At 41.4% G+C, this 16,007-nt stretch overlaps 1 protein-coding gene across 4 annotated transcripts in view; it reads left to right on the top strand.

Moving 5' to 3' along the window:
• Positions 1–16,007, top strand: part of PLEKHM3 (pleckstrin homology domain containing M3) — a 178,644-nt gene that overhangs the window by 94,261 nt on the left and 68,376 nt on the right. For all 4 annotated transcript variants that reach the window (XM_004764266.3, XM_013062300.2, XM_004764267.3 and 1 more), the window contains one exon: positions 10,209–10,272. In XM_004764266.3, coding sequence (XP_004764323.1) covers positions 10,209–10,272 — 64 coding nt within the window. The remainder of the gene's footprint in view (positions 1–10,208; positions 10,273–16,007) is intronic.

Below are 16,007 nucleotides of genomic sequence, written 5' to 3'. Positions count from 1 at the left end.
GGTCTGGCTTTCCTCTTCCTCCCCTGAAATCATCCTGTCCAGGGTCACTAATGATGCCCTTTTTCCAAATCCAAAAGAAACATCTCAGGCTTTGTGACAGCCATATTCAATTATTTGACCTCTCCGCTGCCTTGGATGCCACGGACCCTCTTTTTCCTTCTTGAAATTCTCTCCTGCCTTGGCTTCACTGATACTGGCTCTTTTGCTTTTTCTCCCACCTATCAGCTGCTCCTTCCCTGTCTTCCTGCATCTGCTCCCTAAATAATACTGTTCTGCCAGGGTCCCGCTTTCTTCTCTTTTTCTAATGTGTGTTGTCCCAGACGAGGACTCATTCTCGTGGCTTCCCCTAACACCTGTAGGCTAAGGGCACGCAGATCACCCACCTGGACTCCCCCACCTGGATCACCCACCTGGACTGCGACTACCCAGACACTCGACCAGGACAGCTCCAGTCCTCTGCCCCAGCTGAACTCCCTGTTCCCCAAAGACAGTTCCTCTTCCTTATTCTCTATGCCAGTAAATGGGACTGCCGTTGTCCTGCTGACCTAGCTGGAAACCAACCCAAAGATCCCAAGCTCCTTCCTGGCCTTCACTTCCTGTTAGTCATCATCACCTGTGGATTCTGCTGCAGAAATCGATCTCCTGGTAGGCCCACTCTCTACAACCCCAGAGGAACCCTTTAAGTTCTCTTTAGCCCCTATCCTTTCTCACCTAATTGACCAAAAAAGGGATCCATCCCTCTGCCTCTTCCCCCATCTCCTGCTTTCATTGTTCTTAAGTCACAGATCGAACCATGATTTTCTCCTACACTTCTGCTGCGCCCCGTCTCTTTTGTGATAGATGCTTAGCAAGGCATTCAAGACCTGTCATGCCTGGCTATATGTTTGTGTATATATGTTTATTTTCTTTTTAAAAAAGATTTTATTTATTTATTTGTTAGAGAGAGAGCGAGAGAGCGCGGGAGCACAGGCAGACAGAGCAGCAGGCAGAGGCAGAAGGAAAAGCAGGCTCCCCACTGAGCAAGGAGCCCGATGTGGGACTCGATCCCAGGACACTGGGATCTGACCTGAGCCGAAGGCAGCTGTTTAACCCACTGAGCCACCCAGGCGTCCCTATGTTTGTATATATATTTGTACACATGCACAGCTCTCTTCATCTGCCCATACAGCCCATACATAGCCTAGAAGCAAGATATTCTCCCTAGCCTCTGCTCTCATGCATGCTGCTGCCTCTGCCTACAACACCCTTCCTTCCACTTCTTCACATTACCTCTGGGCAGTTCTTGGTCGCCTTTCCTGACCACGGTGCTCTGCAGACTTCCCTCACCTCTGCCTGTGTGTGTCTGCAGATCTCAGCACTCCGCACTGCCTGCTTATCCCACTTGTCTGCTTAGTCTTTGATGTGAAAAATCCATGTCTTCTCCAAAGCGCCAGTGTCCAGCACAATGCCTGTCACAGGTTATGGACCCAGTGACTATTTATTGCAATGAAATATATGCAGGATTTAAGTTCTGATTTTAGGTTTTTACCACAGTGACAAGCCACAGAGGTTGGAAGGTTGGATTTCATTTGCATTAAATTCATTGCATTAAATCCATTAATTTGCATTAAATTCATACATTGATCACAAGTTGTGTTTTCTGACAAAATGCAAATAATTTATTCTTTATTGAATACATTAACTAATAAAAGGAATGCTGACGTGACTATCTTAAGGGATGTTGGGCTTCGCCTCCCAGACAGATGGCACCCCCAGCGGTCCCTGGAGTAGCTGTGAATTCTTCTCTGCATCCCCCGCAGAGTCCAGTCCTGCCTTGTCAGCTCGGCCTGAAGCAATTTAGTGCTCCCTGAGCACACATTGGGCCTGCAGATTCTCCACAACCCCTTTTAAGACTCACGGTGTAAGGGGAACCGCCCCTGGGAGTTCCTGCTGTTCCCCCATTCCCTAAAGAGCTTGGTGGGAGGAGCCAACTTGTGCATCTCCCCAACAGCAGGGAAAAGTCCTTGGCAGTCGCCCAGATGAGTAGTTGCAGGTGCTTTCCTGGGCTTGGCTTTTATGTTATTTACCCTGTGCTTCCACTATGGATGGTCTGCCTACAGGAGATGGTAGGAGAGTGTCTTCCAAACTCTGCCTTGAGGATGGCAGGCAGCGGGAAAGAGGAGCTAACCGAGGGCAAGGAAGTAAGCCTGAAGTCCCGTGTCCCTGCCTCCAAAACCCTCACCTCCTCTAAGCAGTGTGTTGCTACCTCTAAAGAGCTGAGAAGGATATTTTCTTTTTTTATTTACAGTGAAAAGCATCCCTACAAGAGATACATTTTAATACCTCTCAGTCTTCCCTCTCAGGAAACTTACTTTCGTATTTGACTTCAGTGCTTTTGTGCTACACTTTCCATCCTCGGGGAAAAGAAAAGCTGATCGGCATTATCTAGTCTTAAAAGCCTGTGTACTTGAGGGTCATCACCATATCTCCTGGTTGCGTCTTCTCCAGACACACTAAGCTCAGTTCCTTTATCTTTTCTACACATATTGCATTTTCTAGTTCTTTGTGTCTGTTACGACTAACCTCCTGTAAATTACAGAGGTAGACACGGACAAGTGGTAGAGAGGAGACCAGAGATAAGGTGCTTCCTGGGGGAGAGGAAACATGTGAAATAAATTTTGAGCGGAAACATTAAATAAATACATAGATAACATTAGCAGACTGTGCTCAAAGTTGGTGAGTTATTGTGAGAAGAGGAGTTAATTAACGAACAGTGTTTGGAAGCAGGAAGGACCCAGCCTAGTAAGGAGAATCTGGAAATTGTCTTTGCTGCTCGTCAACCGTGTTCATTGACGCATTCATCTCCTGCACTTCGCACGGCTTCTGGCCTATTTCACGCCCTCAGTAAATGTTAACTGGATACCTGACTGGCTGTAATACTCTAATAAGAGCATACTAGTATGATTTGGTCTGTAAGTTTATAATTATTTTTTATCTCCTGTATACTCTGTGATAGAGGTTTTAGGATTTTAGAACAGAAAGAACTAAGGGGCAGAGGCCTGCGAGAACTACCCCGAGTTTGTTCCTCCTGCAGCCCATTTCAGTCACTTTCCTTCTCTCAGTGTCCAGCTGACCTCCGTCTGCACAAACCAGCAGAAGAGGCAGAAGCTAATCTTGGAATGGTTTTCCAGCCTACTTACTTGATTCACTCTGTCTCCATTGCTTTTTTTTTTTTTTTTTTTTAAGATTTTATTTATTTGACAGAGATCACAAGTAGGCAGAGAGGCAGGCAGAGAGAGAGGGGGGAAGCAGGCTCCCTGCTGAGCAGAGAGCCCGATGCGGGGCTCGAACCCAGGACCCTGAGATCGTGACCTGAGCTGAAGGCAGAGGTTTAACCCACTGAGCCACCCAGGCGCCCCATCTGTCTCCATTTCTTAGTGCTTTTCTGCCACATTGCTTTTGTTGTACTTTATTTAAGGGATTTCATTATTAAGCAGTTGTGGTTGGAAGATTATTCCTCGTACTGAACCATTCTCAAATGTCCCATGTCCCCATATTAGATAATTGTACATTGCTACCCTCGGTGCCCTACTCTAAGATTCTCTTAGGTTTCCTATTCTGCACATATGTTCTGTATAAACTCAATTTCTTGCAAATGCTTAAATATGTTAATATATATTAAATATATATGCTTGATATATATGTATCTATATAGATATATCCAAATTGGATCCTTGAATAGGAAAAAAAAAAAAAAAAAAGGACAGGGGCACCTGGATGGCTCAGTGGTTTAAGTCTCTGCCTTCAGCTCAGGTCATGATCTCAGGGTCCTGGGCTCTCTGCTCAGCAGGGAGCCTGCTTTTCCTTCTTTCTCTCTGTCTGCTGCTCTGCCTACTTGTGATATCTCTCTCTCTGTCAAATTAATAAATAAAATCTTTTTTTAAAAAAGGGGGGGACATTAGTAAAACAATTGGTGAAATCTGAAGAAAGTCCATAATCTACATAATGCTTCATTTGTGAGTTTTTGGTCAGTGCACCGTGGGCTGTGTAAGATGTTAACATTAGGGGTAACCAAGTGAAGGGTATGAGGATACAAACATTTCACAAATAGAGGAAATGTTAGAAACCCAAGTACATGTGAACATCCTGGTTATTTTCAAAACAAGAATTTTTCAAGTAGGAGAAAAATTGCAGAACACCAGAGTGTATACTTGAGAGAATTCCAGGCAACACAAGGTAAACAAACAACAACAAAGAACCTCTGTCCCTGCTCAGCCCCTTCCTGCTCCCTCCTAGGTCCATCCCATCCATTCCCACAGCTTTAACTGTCACCTTTGTGCTGATGTCAGAAGTGCCCCCTGAGTCTTCCACATCTCTCCATCCCTATTTCCAAGGGCCATACTTCCTGCCCCTCCTACAAGCACTTCATAGTCAGCACACAGGAAACTCAATTCCTTATCCCCTTCCCTGTCTGACAGCCTGCCCTAGGCAGGCCACTGACCTCACCGTCCTGTCATCTAAGCTAGATATCTCAGTCACCTTTGATTCCTCTCTCCTCTTTCACCAATTCTTTTATTTATTTATTTATTTATTTATTTATTTATCAGAGTGAGAGAGAGACAGAGCATAAGCAGGGGAACAGCAAAGCAGAGGGAGAAGCAGGCTGCCCGCTGAGCAAGGAGCCCGACGCAGTCCTCGATCCCGGAATCCTGGGATCATGACCTGTGCCGAAAGCAGACACTTCACCAGCTGAGCCCCCCAGTCATCCCCTCTTTCACTAATTCTAAACATCGTCAGTTCCTGCAAAAGGTCTCTTGTGTTATCTCTTCCCTCCCCTCCTTTCACCATCCTCTGCGGTTACCCTAGAACAGACTCTCAGATCTGTGTCAGCACTGTCCCTGCCTACAGCCTGTCCGCCTTCTCATCGCCTTCAGAAAGTGGGCAGGACAAAGTATATCAGTGCCCCTTTCCTGCTTAAAAAGCACCAGTGCCTCTCTATGGCTCCTGGCCTAAACAGATAGAAACTTCTACCTAGGAGAGATATGCACTGTATGGCTAGATTAGATGGCCCACCTCCTTCCTTCCACTACCCCCACCTTCAAGAAACTGGAAGGAATACAGGCCTTTGGAGGCAGGAAGTCCTGGCCTTGAATCCCAGCTTTGTGACTTTGGGCAAATTAGTCTTTGCCTCTAAGCATCAGTTTTTTCTTATGTAAAAGGGAGGTTGTACTTAACATGCCAGACAATTGTGAGAATCAAATGAAATGATGTGTGTCAAGTGCCCAGCCCACAGTGGGCTCCCCTTACTGTTACTGGTGCTTAACACTATAGGGTGCCATGAGGAATAGATCTCTCCATTCTCTCTGTCTTACATGTGTGTTGTTGAAAAAGGAAGTGGTCTACCTTCTACAACAGGGAGCCTCTCTGTGGTAGGGAAGCTTATTCTCACTTGGAAGAGTAGACACTTGCCCTACAACCTGCCTCACTGGGCTTGGAGTGCACACCCACTTCCTGCCACAGGTGAGGCCTTGAAGCAACAGAGTTGAAGGGAACCCAGCCTGAAACTGTACTGTATTTCCCAGAATATAAGGGCCTTGCCACTCAGTCTGTTCTCATTTCTGTGGATGAAACAGAGCTTTTCAGCAGAATTCTCCGGAGCCTGTCATACTTCCCAGGAGAACTCCAAACTAGCATATGCCTACCCCAGGCATCCATGGGGGAAGGACTTCATCTAATAGGTTCAATGCCCTTTCTTCCGTGGCTTAGTACAGGGGCTGGCACATAGGTGTGCTTAATCAGTATTGGATGGATAGAAAGATGAATGGAGGAATGAATGATTTAGTCTCTAGGGTTTGTCCAATAATGCATACTGAACTGAAACACTGAATTGCCCAATGAGCTAGATATTAGGTCAGTGGTTCTCAACCTTGGCTGCACTAATCACCAGCAGACTTTTATTTTGTTTAACAACTAATTTCTGGGTTCCCCCCATGCTTATACCCTGTCATCTTCTAAAACCTGATTTTATTTTTTTATTTTTTAGAAGATTTTATTTATTTATTTGAGAGTGCGCAAGAGAGCGAGTGCACTAGCAGGGGCAGAGAGAGAGGGACAAGCAGACTCCCTGCTGAGCAGGGAGCCCGATGTGGGGCTTGATCCCAGGACCCTGGGATCATGACCGGAGCTAAAGGCAGACACTCAACCAATTGAGCCACCCAGGCACCCCCAAGTGATTTTAATAGACAGCCAAGGTTTGGGATCCAACATGCTAAACCATTCTAAAAGTACGTATCCTGTCCATAACTTATCATTCTCAGTTATCAGTTTATATACCTTTTCCTCAGTTGACTTAGTGCTCCTTGAACTTAGTACTGGGACTGTCTTGTTCCTAATTATCTACCTAGTGCCTGGCACAGTGCTTGACAGTCATAAATGTTAGTTGGATAAATTGGTTGCTTCTTCCCTTTAGGGTACAGGAAGATTGCATAGTACCACATAAGACAGAAAAAATGCTAGCAAGCACCATGAGTTTTGTTTGGGGAATGTATATGTGTTGGTGGGGGAAGGTTCTGACCATCAACACTTTGGTACCTACCTGCTTGCCCATAATTCATCGTTGTTTCCTATTCAGTGTTATTTATCCAGATGCTGTGAACTGACGGCAGCTAAAGATACTAGACTTTGTCAGAGACTCCCAATGTAAATATTTCATCCCATTATTCCCATCTGTACCTATCCAAAAATTCATCACTATATATGTAAGAGGATAGTTCATTAATGTGATACTCAGCACCATTGTCCCCATTAATGAAAGCCATAGAAGCCTTTAGACAAAGATACACATGTTGCCACACCAATCAATTTTCTCAACTCCAAAATCTGTTAATTTAGGCACAGAACTAGAAAGATATTTGAAGACATTGTATTCATTCATCTTTATACAACAGTGAAAAAGCTGAATCTACTAGCTCCTTATATCAAATACAAAATAAATTCAAATTGAAGATGACACAAATAAATAGAAAGACGTACCATGGACCGGAAAAATATTGTTAAAATGTCCGTACTCTCCAAATCTACCAACTCCAATCTACAGATTCAGCAGAATCCCTATGAAAGTACTTGACTGAGATGACACAGCTTGTGAGGAACCCAGCTGGTGCAAGAAACCTGATGCCCTGGTCCTCATCCCTGGGCCACTACATGGGACTCATAGCACCTTGTATTATATTAGAATCAAAGGTCAGGATAAATTTCTAGACACACCCAGTCTTCCAAGACTGAATCAAGAAGAAATAGAAAATCTTAACAGACCAATTATTAATAATGAAATTGAATCTATAATCAAAAAACTCCCAACAAATAAAAGTCTGGTACCAGATGGCTTTATAGGTGAATTCTACCAGACATTAAAGAAGAGTTAAGACCCATCCTTCTCAAACTATTCCAAAAAAAATGAAGAAAAGGAACACTTTCAAATACACTCTGTGAGGCCAGCATTGGCCTAATACCAAAATCAAAGACATTCCAAAAAAAAAAAAAAGAGGGCGGGGGGATTACAGACCAGTATTGCTGATGAACATGCACATAAATATCCTCAACAAAATATTAACAAACCAAATTCAATAATACATTGAAAGGATCATACACAGTGATCAAGTGGGATTTACTCCAGGAATGCAAGGATGGCTCAGTATCCACAGACTCAATCAACTTGATAAACCACATCAACAGAAAGAAGGGTAAAAATTATATAATATCTCAGTAGATGCAGAAAAAGCATGACAAAAGTAAACATATACTTATAATAAAAACACAGCAAAGTGGGTACAGAAGAAACATACCTCAACATAGTAAAGGCCATATATGACAAACCCACAACTAACATACTCAGTGGTGAAAAGCTAAAATCTTTTTCTCTAAGATCAGGCACAAGATAAAGACACCCACTCTCACCACTTTTATTCAACATGGTATTGGAAGCCCTAGCTTCAAGAAACATTTAAGAAAAAGAAATAAAAGGCATCCAAACTGGAAAGAGTAAAACTGTGACCCTTCGCAAATAACATGACCCTATATATAGAAAACCCTAATGACTTCCCTAAAAAACCATTCGAATAAATGAATCAGTAAAGTTGCAGGATACAAAATTAATATACAGAAATCACTTGGATTTTTATACACTAATAAAACTATCATAAATAGAAATTAGGAAAACAATTGCATTTACAGTTGCATCAAGGAGAATAAAATACCTAGGAATAAATTTAATTGAGGAAATGAAAGACCTATACACTGAAAACTGTAAAACACTGATGACAGAAATTGAAGATGAAACAAATAAATGGAAAGATGTACCATGGACTGGAAGAATTAATATTGTTAAAATATCTGTACTATCCAAATCTCCTAGCTCCAATCTACAGATTCAGCAGAATCCCTATGAAAATACTAATGGCATTTTTCACAAAACTGGAACAACAATCCTAAAATTTGTATGGAAGCACAAAAGACCCTGAGGAGCGAAAGCAATCTTGGAAGGAAGAACAAAGCTGAAGGTATCATACCCTGATCTCCCACTATACTATAAAGCCATTGTAATCAGAACACTATGGCAATGGCACAAGAACAGACATTAATTAATGGAACAAAATAGAAAAGTCCAGAAATAAACCCATGCTTATATGTTCAATTAATGTTCAACAAAGAAGGCAAGAACATACAATGAGGAAAAGACAATTTCTTCAATAAATGATGTTGGGAAAACTGGACAGCTGCATGCTAAAGAATGAAACGGGACCATTTTCTTATATCAAATACAAAACAAATTCAAAATTGGGTAAAGATGTAAATGTAAGACCTGAAACCACAGAACTCCTTGAAGAAAACATAGGCAGTAGGTTCTTAGGCATTGGTCTTAGCAGTATTTCTTTGATCTGTCTCCTCAGGCAAGGGCAACATAAGCAAAAACAAAACAAAACAAAACCAAATGGAACTATTTCAGAGTAAAAAGCTTTCACGCAGTGAAGAAAACCCTCAACAAAATGGAAAGATAACTTACTGGATGACAAAAGATATTTGCAAATGACATAACTGATAAGGGGTTAATATCCAAAATATATAAAGAACTCACAATTCAGTAATGTAAAAACAAACCAATTAAAAAAATAGGCAAAGGATCCGAAGACATTTCTCCATAAAGGGCCAACAGAAACATGAAAAGATGCTGACATCACTAATCAAAATCACAATGAGATATCACTCACACCTGTCAGAATGGTTAGTATCAAAAAGACAAGTAACAAGTGTTGGTGAGGATTTGGGGGAAAGGGAATGTAATTTGCTGCCATCACCATGGAAAATAGTATGTAGGTTCCTCAAAAAATTAAAATTAAAATTAAACACATATGATCCATCAACTCCACTTCTGGGTATTTATCTACAGAAAAAAACTAATTTGAAAAGAATATGCACCCTTATATTCATTACAGCATTATTTACAATAACCAAGCAAGATAAGAAGCAACCTAAATATCTGTCAGTAGATGAATGGGTAAAGAAGAGGTAGCATATACATACAATGGAATATTACCCAGGCATAAAAAAAATAATGAAACTTTGCCATTTGCAACAACATGGATGGATCTAGAGAGTATAATACTAAGTAAAATAGGACAGAGAGGACAAATACCATATGATTTTACTTACATGTGGAGTCTAAGAAAGCAAAATAAAACACTCATAGGGACAGAGAATAATATGGTGGTTGACAGAGGGGAGTGGCATGGGGTAAGGGATAATAGAGGGCAAGGAGATTAAAAGATACAAACTTATAAAATAAGCAGTGATACAGTGTACAGCATAGAGAATATAGCTCATTTACAACTTTGATGATAATTTTGGTGATCCCTTCATGTATACAACTATTTAATCACTGTTGAATCCTTGGAACTAATAGAATATTGTATGTCAACTGCACAGTTAAAACAGCAAAACAGAGCATTACTCCTTTTTGTCCTGAAATAAACTCATTTCGGAATTTAAAAAAAAAAGTCAAAGATCAAACTTTTATTTCCATCTTAGTATCTGTGTAAAGAAAAGGGGTGTTGTTAAGAGGTTTCTCAGAGAATGCTGGGAAGAAAAGTATTGGTGGAAAGGGATCTTGAAAGAGACAAAACTTGCTTTGTGGCAGCACCGCAGTTCATTTATGTTTCTGTCCTTGTTTTCAGAATTTTCCCCAGAGAATACCTCCTTCAACAGATCCACCTGTATTCCCTCGCTGATCTGCAGCAGGTGAGCGCTCAGAAGGGCCATTTCATTTCTGCTTTCTCACTGGGAAAGTGTCTTAGTTGATTATGGTCTAGGCACTGAATTCTGCCATCATTGGGGTAATTTCTTCATATGCTTGGATAATCAATTTCTATTCAAAATGGGGGAAAACCTTATTATAAAAAGATACTATAGGACAGTAAGAGATGTTGGCAAAGATAGGTGGAGAAACTAGATATGTCATCCATTACTGGTGGGAATGTAAAATGGTAGAGCCACTGTGGAAAACAGTTTGGTGTTCCCTCAAAAAGCTAAACAGTTACTATAAGAACCAGTAATTAGTTCCTCTCCTAGAGTATGCCCAAGAGAACTGTAAACTGGTGTCCACATAAAACTTGTACAAAGATGTTCAGAGCAGCTATACTCCTAAGAGCCAAAGAGTAGAAGTAACCCAGTGTTCATCAGTGGATGAACAGATAAAATTTTGTATATCCAGGGCGCCTGGGTGGCTCAGTGGATTAAGCCGCTGCCTTCGGCTCAGGTCATGATCTCAGGGTCCTGGGATCGAGTACCACATCGGGCTCTCTGCTCGGCGGGGAGCCTGCTTCCCTTCCTCTCTCTCTCTGCCTGCCTGTCTACTTGTGATCTCTCTCTGTCAAATAAAAAAAAAAAAAAATTTGTATATCCAGACAATGGAATATTATTTGGCCATAAAAAGGAGCAAAGTAACAATAGAGGCTACAACAAGAGTGAACCATAAAAACATCAAACCAAAAGAAGCCAGACAGAAAATATATGTTTTATGATTCTGTTAAATGAAATGTCCAAAATAGGCAAACCCATAGAGACAGAAAATAGCTGAGTGGTTGCCGGCATGTGGGGAGACCAAGGGAATGAGGAGTGACTACTAATGACCCAGAGTTTCCTTTGGGGCTGATGAAAATGTCCTGGAATTACATGGTGGTGAAGGTTGCACACTGGGTGCACATTGCACTGTGAATATACCAAAACCCATTGAATTGTATACTTAAGAGTGAATTTTATGGTATGAGAATATCTCAAGAAAATTGTACAAGGAGAAAAAGATCTAAAAGGCAGTGACTCTAGGAAGCTCTTTGACTTGTGCTTAAGTCAAACAGTTGGAGGACTTTAAAGTTTAATAAAACATAAGAGAGCATATAAGAGTCAAAATCATCTTTTAAAATTTGTATTGGTGCTTGTCCTTTTAATGACTGACCAGGATAGCAACCAAGAAGAAAACCAACATCTAGTCTGTTCAGCCCAAAGTTCTGAATATGTTAAGCTTTGGTTAATCATTTAAATCAACAACTCACTCCCTCAGAAGCTTTTAGACACTAAATGAAAGCAGTACTTTCTATGTATCTATTCTTTCAAGAGTTAATTGAAAAAACAATTGTGGCAACTTCCAGAGTATCTCCTACTGCTCCAATTCTGTTGTTTGTTGTTTTCCTCACTGGTGGTTTTGCCCAGGGAAATGAGGTCCACTTAAAAACTGTTCAAATCCTTCAGTCATTTTTCAAGACTTTAAACTACTTTAAGTGTTGTTTTTTAACTTAAGACTTGTGTTTTCTTTGTACACCCTGAGGGAGGAAAGTTATTTTAAATGGTACAAGTGGTTTTAGGGCATTTAGTTGGGAAGGTCTGAGAGAACGGTAGGGTTTTAATTTTCTCATGTGCATCAGGCTTAACGTGTTTGCACACATCAGCTCCTCCCACTTGTTCAGGCCCACGTACCCTTTACTACATAAACAAGCAGCAATGATCTGCTGGCCGGGGTGGGGAAAAGTTTATTTTATTTATTTTTTTAAGATTTTATTTTATTTATTTGACAAAGACCACAAGTAGGCAGAGAGGAAGGCCGGGGGGGGGGTGTTAGGGGGGAGCAGCCTCCCTGCTGAGCAGAGAGCCAGATGCGGGGCTCCATCCCAGGACCCTGGGATCATGACCTGAGCGGAAGGCAGAGGCTTTAAACCCACTGAGGCCCCCAGGCGCCCCGAAAGGTTTATTCTTAATTACTATTGCCCAGTGGCATGCAAGGAGAAGACGCAATTAAAATATCCATCAGACACTCACCTATTTTCTAGGACTCTACCTGACACAGTATCTGAGGAGCCACCTGAGAAGTATGTTTAAAGGCCTGGACGTATTCTTTTAAGGTAGTTTCAAACAGAATGGGCGGGGTCCAAAGTGAATACTCTTTGAGGAAGCCTTTCAAAAATGAGTTTTTATGCCAGATGAAGAGAAAGAATCAGAGAAGTTCCATATTCATTTTAGGGTGTCAAAGTAGTGTATCCATTTGGTGTGATAAATCCTGCTTTTTAAAGCTTTCCTATGCCTTGTGGACTTTCCCCCCTTATAATAATCAAACCACATATGCCACGCAGCTTCCTTAAGTCAGTGACAGCAGTATTCCTGGTGGGCCAGCCCATTAGCCCCTGGAGCCCCATAAGCAGCTTAATCAGTTTTCAGCCTCAGTAGTAAAGTGATAGAGGCAATCAGCAGCTCATCAAACTCCCTGGCAGGGGTGGCGGGGGGGACGGGCTAGAGCTCGGTGCATTCATTTAATCCGCAACAGCTCACTCTAACCTGGTTCTTTGTGCCTGGTTTTAAGATCCCCCAAACTTATCATATTTAGAGGAAGTTTAATTCAATTACTTTTTCTGCCTGAGGTGGCTAAATTGAATTTAGCTTTGATCTGTCTGCATCTAGGCTATCAGTACTGAAGGGCCCTTCCACCCCATTTTCCCTTGGTTTCTGAGTAAATGTCAGGCATGTTTTCTGAATCTGAACTGTTCTTGTGAATATGTAAGAGAAGGGAGCACGAGAGGAAAAAAAAATACTGTTGCTCTGTGACAGAGTGTCCATGACAGCAGGCAGTCCAGCCTGACTAGAGGAGCCGGCTGCCAGCCCCATATTGTCCTGTACCATTTTGGCCAATGTCTGACCACTGGGTTGTCCGCTTTCATGTCAGCTTCAGGAGTTTTAGAGTAAGTTATTTACCGCCATTTCATTACCCTCCACACTCCTAAAATAAAGGTCTCTATAAAAACAGATCACATAAAATAACTATAGAAAAATGAATTTATAAATTTTGTTTATAAATTTTGCAAGGGAGTAGAAGATAGGCTAACACAAGTAACTGAAGAGTTATAGATTTTGAATAATGATAATATAAATATCCTTCCTAAAGGCAATAGATTGCTTTCTACAAATTCCTCTTAAGTAAACTGGATTTTTTCCCAGTAGCTTTCATTTAAAAAACAAAACGTAGACATCTTCCTCTCCAAAAATCAAAAAGGTACGAATTGACTACACATGGTAAAGGGGGATATATATAATAATCTTAAAGTCATACGGTACACAAAACACTAATAATACCTAAGGTAAAGATGCTAAAAAATTCTCATACCAAAAAAATTGCACCCTTCTTGTATCTCTGCTTTCATTTTTGTAAGTGACAATCCCAAAGTTTAGGAGATAGGCCCAATTCAACTATTTGGCTGAAGATTTCAAACTACCTTCATGCTTCTGATGTTACATTCAAGACCATTTTCTCCCCACTTTTCATTATTTGAATTTACTGGTCCCTTTGTGCGTCTTCTGCTTTGCTTTTGTCCACTTGGATGCAAGGAAACAAATAGTAGACGATGCTTAGCAAAAGGAACTGCCTCCTGATGTTCCGGGAGCTGTAGTTGCCTGCCATTAGCCAGGGAGCACCAGTGATTGGCAAAATTTGTAGCTGATGCTGGTGCCGAGTCCCTAATTGTCTTTTTATTTCACCGGTCGGTAAGTTGCTCGCTGGGTTTTACTAGCTCTTCGTAAAGGTAGTAGTTGAACAACAGAGTCATTGCCTTTCATCAGTTGGCAGCATTATAACATGTAACACCTAAGACAGAACCAAGTACTCCTTCTGCCTCGTAGCAGGTCCAAAGAAGGCAAAAGGTGGCAGCAGAGGCTCTCCACGTCCTAGGAGCTCAGAGGGGCACAGACTTGAGCCTGTCATTTCTTCAGTTTAGAATTTCAGGTGAATTTCTGTTCAGCAAGTAGATACTGTTAGAAAATCTTACCAATCCATGCTCTTTGACTGTAAATCTAATGTAATATACTGAATTTTTACAAAATAAAATCATAAGCAGAAACTTTCTGGAGGAGGAGGTGTGAATGCAGTGTTTTGTTTTGTAACTGACAGCAGTTCTTTCTAAAGCATATGGTAGACAAGGACTAAGCATCTGTGAATGAATGGACAGTGTTGAGGCATGTTTTGAACGGGGAAACTGAGGCACTTTTTATAACTTTCTCCTGCTTTGATACTTCAGGAGGGGGAAGTACAAAAGAATTTGTGTCTTATTTTCTATCTATCTAGCATTAATCACAAATCCAGGAGAAGACTTTAAGATAGGAATACAATAAAAAAGATAAGCCCCAATGGGACAGTAGGAACAGTACCGTAACTCTGACTACACTAGCTTTCTGTATTAGCGCTCTCCTTTCCCTGTGAAGTATGTGACAGACCATCTCCTTACTTACATTGCTGATAAGAAAATTCCACATTGTACCAGTAGAATACATTAGTATATGTAAGTTAAATGTTCAAAAGGTCATAGTTGCTCTTAAGGAGCAAATCAGAACTCTGGTTTAACAGTTCATTCCTCAGACTATGTAAGTGATAGGAGAATTCTTCTCAAGTTCCTTCTACTTACTGAAAGGAAAGGTCAGATTTAACTTCTTAGTTTTGGCTACCTGTGCTCTTGTGACAAAACCTAAAATGTATTCTAATGACTAAATCTTCTGGTGTTACTCCCCTTTGGGGCATATGTAAGCTAAGCACTGAATGATTCCATTCGTGTGTGATTCATGAGAAAGGATACTGGATGGTCCCATGGGTGAGGCAGCGGCTTTGAGTAGCCCCTCTGCGCCGCCCCCTCCACGGCCTACCACCTACCACACTGGCTTGTGGGACAGTCACCTCCTCCAGGCCCTAAATACCCAAACTAGACCTTACCTTCCAGCTAAGGCATTTAGATTCCAGTTAATATAAAATACTACCTGAGAAGAATAAATTATTTTGGCACAAATTCTCTTGTCTTATTAATAAGTTAGAAGCACAGGATGGGGGACGCCTGGGTGGCTCAGTTGGTTAAGCAGCTGCCTTCAGCTCAGGTCATGATCCCAACGTCCTGGGATCGAGTCCCACATCGGGCTCCTTGCTTGGCAGGGAGCCTGCTTCTCCCTCTGCCTCTGTCTGCCTGTGCTCACTCTCCCTACCCCCTCTCTCTGATAAATAAATTAAAAAAAAATCTTAAAAAAAAAAAAAAAAGAAACACAGGATGGTATTCATGGGGAGATAAATTTCAACAGACGTGATGATGAAAGAGATGGAACAGTCTGGAATTTGGAGTACTTACGAGATGGGAAGTGGGAAGGATGCCAGTAGAGAAGGCCCCATAGCACTCAAGAGCCATAGAGAAAGAGAGAAGTAAATCAAATGTGTTGCCACCTTTGTAGAGTTGCCTAGAATGGTCTGAACTGCTTGTTCTATGCCAAAGCAGTAAACACGTAGCAACTGGGCATGGAAACATTCAGTGTATGGATGAATACATACACTGTCCCAAAGTTATTAGCACACTTTGTCCCCAAGGAAAACAAACTAATTTAATGTTAGCCCCTAAACAAAACATTAGAAGAGCTTCTCTGTAAAACAATGCACAGAATTCTAAAACTAAAGATCTACACTTATT

Source organism: Mustela putorius, unplaced genomic scaffold (assembly GCF_011764305.1).
Source record: "Mustela putorius furo isolate JIRA1106 unplaced genomic scaffold, ASM1176430v1.1 tig00000275_pilon_pilon_pilon, whole genome shotgun sequence".
NCBI lineage: Eukaryota > Metazoa > Chordata > Mammalia > Carnivora > Mustelidae > Mustela > Mustela putorius.
The sequence above is the reverse complement of the archived record's forward strand: the minus strand, read 5'-3'. Positions and strand labels throughout refer to the sequence as shown.